General features: G+C 34.5%; 1 protein-coding gene across 1 annotated transcript; it reads left to right on the plus strand.

Moving 5' to 3' along the window:
* The first annotated feature begins 1,848 nt into the window (after positions 1 to 1,848).
* LOC111288515 (equilibrative nucleotide transporter 1-like) lies at positions 1,849 to 4,317 on the plus strand. The gene is made up of 2 exons (XM_022879434.2): positions 1,849 to 2,413; positions 3,397 to 4,317. The coding sequence occupies exons 1-2, from the start codon at positions 1,873 to 1,875 to the stop codon at positions 4,125 to 4,127; spliced, it is 1,272 nt and encodes a 423-aa protein (XP_022735169.1). The 5' UTR covers positions 1,849 to 1,872; the 3' UTR covers positions 4,128 to 4,317.
* The last annotated feature ends 1,683 nt before the right edge of the window (positions 4,318 to 6,000 follow it).

Raw genomic sequence — 6,000 nt, forward strand, 5'->3', positions numbered from 1 at the left:
TTTTGTATGACACATTTCTGTTTCCAATAGAATATATTTTTAGAAAGTTCAAAGCCAACAAAATTTATCCACTTGCCTTTCCACCAAGTTGCATCCAAATGAAAGTCTACTTAAAAAATTGGAACAATCACTCCAAGACCTTCATTCTTTTGACCTTGCCATCACCTATAAAGCTGGCAGTTTTGCATATTGAATTAAGCTGCAACGAGTAACCAATTTCTAGTTATTGTATTATGTTAAGGTTAAGCAATTAAGCTCCATAAATTTGCAATTTCAGGTGACATTTTGCAAAATGCAGATGGGCTCCTTTGAATTGTGCTGTAGCCTATTGGATAAACTGTTCCAAATTACCAGAAAGGTTAATTTATTTTACAACATGCATTAGCCAAAGAGAGCAGCATAAAATCTTCCTGTTGGTTACATCAATTATAAGATTTCTTAAAAATTTTGGACTATAAATGAAAAGAACTTTCAAGTGTTTATAAGTCCAAATAATTCCTCCTCTAAAACAATTGTTTTTTAACATTATTAAAGAAATCAATCCAAAGCCTTTTTAATATATATATATATATATATATATATATATATTTTATGAATGAAGCATTTTAATCTTTATTAATAAGAATCACATTGCTTCAAATGGAGGGGGCTCAAATAGGGTGGGCAAAATCACCCGAAACCGTCGGGTTTTGACCCGATCCGACCTCTTAGGATCGATTTTTTTTTTTGAAAATCGGATATCGGGTCGGGTAGAGTAAAAAAAATTTCGGGTTCGGGTCGGGGTCGGGTTTTGAGCAAACCCGACCCTGCCCGACTCGATATATATAAAAAAATTATTTTTTTAATTTTATATTTAATTATATATATTTTTATATATATTTAATTTTATATTTATATTTAAAATAATATTTTATTAATTTCGGATCGAATTTGATTTTATACAATGTCAGATCGGATCGAATTCGAGTATTAAAAATAAAAAAATTATCGAATCAAATATGAATTCGGATATTGCATATTTAAAATCGGATCGAATTCGAGACGAGAAAAACCCGCCCCGACCCGACCCGTTGCCATCACTAGGCTCAAAGAAATCAGAATTAAGTTTCATAATGGAACCCACACGACATGTGTGGCCGATTCTTATTCTGTGTCTCCGAGTGTAAACTTTTACCCAATTGAAAGTAAAAAAAAGTTATATTTAATTTATTAAAAATTTATATTTAATTTATTATTAAAATATAAATTTTATATATTATTAATAAATCAAATGATATTATTTTTTTAATAAATAAATATTAATATTTAAAATAAATATTTTTTAAAAATTTATTTATTAATAAAAATATTATTGTCTAATTTATCTTATCAATAAATAAAATAATATTATCTGATCCATTAATAATTTATAAATTTTATATATAATAATATATAAAATATAAATCCATTTATTATTGATTCTTTATAAAAAAAATTAATTATAAAAAAGGTAAATGTAATATAGTTTAAAGTAATAGAATATAAATAAAATTTATTATATTAATAATTTTATATATAATTAGTAATTATTAAAAATACATATTCGATGTTTACAATCTATTCATTGAAAAGGGTAGTTGTTTTTGTTTACTATCCTAAAAATAATATTCTCAACCAAAGTTGTGTTTATTTACTATCCTAAAAATAATGTTTGAAAAAACAATTATTAAATGCAAGAAAAGTACTAGTCTATCAATTATTGCTTCCCGTCTCCTGTAATGAAACGACATCGCATACTCTATCGCAAGAAAAATCTCTCTCTCCGGCCTTCCCAAAGATAAAAGAAGAAAAAAAGCCAAATTCAGTTCTAGCTGCATTAAAACAAAATCGCTAATGGGCTTCTCCGGCGTAACCCCGACCGACGGAGGACCCGAACCCGACTCAGAATCGGCCCTTCTCCTCCACTCCCCTCTGAGATCCGCAAAGCCAGAAGACAAATTGCACCTAGCCTACATCATCTACTTCACGTTAGGTGTCGGATACCTACTCCCGTGGAACGCCTTTATCACCGCCGTCGATTACTTCTCCTACCTCTACCCGGAAGCCTCCGTTGACCGTGTCTTCGCCGTGGTTTACATGTCCATCGGTGTCTTCTGCCTCTTGATCATAGTGTTTTATGCTCACAAGAGTGAAGCTTACGTGCGGATCAATGTTGGGTTGGGCCTGTTCGTGGTTGCCCTGCTCGTTGTGCCCGTTATGGATGCGGTTTATATAAAGGGTCGGGTCGGGTTGTATGATGGGTTTTACATTTCGGTCGGGGCTCTCGGTTTGGCGGGTATAGCGGATGCGCTTGTTCAAGGTGGGCTCATTGGGGCGGCCGGTGAATTGCCTGACCGCTACATGCAGGCTATTGTTGCAGGAACTGCCGGTTCTGGTAATTAAAAAAATATATTTTTTTGGAGTACTTGTAGATATGGTCATATGGGTGTTCAATAATTTTATTGAGCAAATGAATGGTTGGAAGTTGATTACCGTTAATCGACGTAAGGACTTTGCTTTAGAGTTTAAGCTACCTTAACTTGATGAGTAAACTTGGCAATTCCTGTATTCTTCTTGTCTAGCCAGTGTGAAACACAAATTTTCGTCTAACAATTCATGTCAAACTCAAAATACATCTTTAGTAATCCAGATTTTTCTAATATTTTAAACGGTGTGTTTTTCCCTTCTTTTTTTTTTTTTATACGGAGTACGCAAAATGCATTTCGTGTATTTTTTTTTTCTTTTATCATAGTGTCGGGATTAAAATTGCCAATTCTATTTAAAAGTCATTTTAAGGGAGGGTGCTAGTGCTCTTATAGAGCTCTAAAGGGAGATAGTAATTTTCTTTTAAGAAGAGTTAACATTAAACTTGTTCTGCTGTCAATTGCTCAATTTTCGAGGACCTTGTGCATTTGATTATTTGAAGGCTCAAAAAATGAGCTGGTTAGCTTAGCTATTGAAACCCGCCGAGTGATTTGAGTCAACTATAGCTTAATAGTCTTTATATTGTATTTGTTTTCAAGAAACGTTTGCTGTAAAAGGCTTGAAGGTTGCTCTAGTTCACCTCTGTTGCAATAAAGCTCTTGAAGCATCTGTCACTTTTCAAGGACCTTGTTGGGCCAATCCGCTTAACCCTATGAACCCTGAATCTTGAACTACTTGGAACATTTTTTGTTCTACTTTGAACGGTCTGTAGCTATACCTTTAATAATGTGTAACCCTTATTTTCTTTCGTATATTCCTGGATACAAAATTCATTGCTGTTTCTTGTTAAGTCTGATTATGGGCAGAATTGTGTGTTTCTTGTTGTTAACCTGAGCCTGAGTTGATAACTATTGCATGAGGTGCAATTTTAATTTCTTGAATTGTTGGCTGCAGGGGTCCTTGTTTCTGTGCTAAGGATCCTGACCAAAGCTGTTTTTCCGCAAGATGCTGATGGCCTGAGAAAAAGTGCCAATCTTTACTTTTCTACCAGCGTTGTGGTTATGTTCTTATGCTTAGTCTTGTACAATGTGGCACACAGACTTCCGATTATGAAGTACTATGGGGAGTTGAAGATTGAGGCTATTAAGGAGGAGAAAGAAGGGAAACGTCCCCTGACCGGTCCTGTTTGGAGAGCAACCTTATGGAATATAGTAGGGACAATCAAGTGGTATGGATTTGGGATCGTCCTCTTATACGTTGTGACTTTGTCTATATTTCCAGGATATATCACAGAGGATGTGCACTCATTGATTCTCAAGGACTGGTATCCAGTCCTACTTATTACGGCCTACAATGTGTTTGACCTGGTTGGCAAATCGTTGACTGCAGTTTATCTCCTTGAAAATGCAAAGGTTGCAATTGCTGGTTGCGTTGTGAGGTTACTGTTCTTTCCCCTCTGTATAGGTTGTTTGCATGGTCCTCAGTTCTTCCGGACAGAGATTCCCGTCTCCATACTGACTTGCCTTCTAGGGCTAACTAATGGATACTTGACGAGTGTGTTAATGATCATGGCTCCCAAATCTGTTCAGATACAACATGCAGAGACTGCTGGCACTGTTATGGTATTATTTCTAGTTGTTGGTCTAGCATCAGGATCAGTCATAGCTTGGTTCTGGGTCATCTGATATTCAAGCATTTTTTTTCTTACATTAGCCAGATCCCCGAACTGGTGGTTGGCGTGGATGATCTTTAATGATGTCTTTACATTTCCTAAAGCTGTCTAAACTTCATTGTTTTTTCAGATTGTATGATGAATCCTGTACGTAAACTGTGCATGCCAATTGAAAAAAAAAAAAAAAAAGAATATTTGATTGATACCTAGTTTCAGTTTTATGATGAATGCAGCAAATATTTTTGTGAAAATGAAGATTCTATGCAAATTAGATATTATACCCTGGGCTGTAGGTTGTACTTAATCGGCATTTCAATCCTACTCAGAAATTCCTATGATTCTTTTTTTCTATTTTTTTTTTTGTAATGTGATTTTTACTTTGAACAACGAAGACAAATGACAATGAGCTATAATAACCTGGAATAAGCCGTAGCATATGTTGAACAAATGAAATGTGAAACGAGGTCTGGCTATTGATGTTGTAAAATGCCGATTATTTGTATATTTATGTGGCGTTTTACATAAAATTAATGTACTATCATCTGAGTCAAATAACTTTTATTAAAATTTTAGACCTTATAAAATTTTATTTTTTATATTATTTTCTGTCACCATTTTTAAGTTTAGCATTTTCTCTATAAAAAAAAACTAGAATTAAGATTGACAACGAGTCGGGTTAGGATTAATTTTTGTTCGTCTCAAACTCAATTCGATTTTATAATCATAAAATTTGAATTTAAATCTGATCCAATTTTATATAAATCGTACTCGATTCGACTTAAAATTAATAAAATATTATTTTTTAAATATAAAATATTATTTTAAAAATATAAATATATAAATATATATTAAAATTTTAAAAATAATTTTTTATATAATATTAAATCGAATTGAATTTATTTAAATCGAATCTAATTATTTTTTAATAATATTTACTTAAAATCTGATTTAAAAAAAAATAATCTTAAAAAATTAAATCAGATCAAAATTCGTTGATTGCGGGTTAGACTGTCTAACTCTGACTAAAATTGCTAGTACAACGTATGTGTTTCTCTTGAAAAAGGTTAAGATAACGATGATAAAAACAAATGAATTTAAGGACAAGCAAAGAACTTATTTTTCTGAAAACAGTCCAGTTGTATTACTGAAGTGCGTTACACTAAGATTGGATCATGACCTGGATGATGGATGGACAGTCTCCAAACCATGTTTCTAAGACAATATGCAAAGCACGCTTAGCTAGACAATGGGCAACGCCATTAGCTTTTCTCCTCACATGTCCTACCTTAAGTTTCTGAAAAGGCTACCTATGGCCCTCACATCTTATAGGATATGTCCCACATTTGGCATGTCTTCCTGTACTTGTCCACATCCCTTTATGACATCATGGCATTTCCCTCGAGGAAAACACGTTCTAGCCTTAATGAATTTGCCACTTCCACCGCCCTGGCCGCAGCTAAAGCCTCGACAATGCATGGGTCCTTCACATGTTCCACGTTTGCAGCTACAGCACCGAGGAAATGTCCTCTTTCATCCCTCACTACCACCCCAATTCCCTCTTTACCAGCATTTATATTCAAGGCCCCATCAAAATTAAGTTTCGTACATCCTCGTGGTGGTGCCTCCTACAGCACTTCACGTTCTGACGGCCTTGTTTGCTGAGTTTCGTTTGCCCTCCTATAATCGCATAGGTAGTTTCGGGCAAACTGGGCAACCATTTTTGCATCACGGGTTATGCCCTGTCTTACTGCTTGGTTCCTAGCATTCCATATTGCCCAGCCAAGCACCAGGCCATTTTCCAAGCTTTCCATGTCCATTGTATCTGCTATCTTCTCGACCCAGCCACTATTTGCTAACAGGATTATGTTCCTCATACTGAGGTGCAT

Source organism: Durio zibethinus, chromosome 4 (assembly GCF_047325235.1).
Source record: "Durio zibethinus cultivar Kanyao isolate XHJ-2024 chromosome 4, ASM4732523v1, whole genome shotgun sequence".
Lineage (NCBI taxonomy): Eukaryota > Viridiplantae > Streptophyta > Magnoliopsida > Malvales > Malvaceae > Durio > Durio zibethinus.

What these genes read in the sequence shown, in the direction of transcription:
- LOC111288515 (XM_022879434.2), top strand. Translation starts at nt 1,873, where the DNA reads ATGGGCTTCTCCGGCGTAACCCCGACCGACGGAGGACCCGAACCCGAC. An exon ending in TGCAGGAACTGCCGGTTCTG is followed by an intron (nt 2,414 to 3,396) that starts GTAATTAAAAAA and finishes TGTTGGCTGCAG; the next exon opens with GGGTCCTTGTTTCTGTGCTA.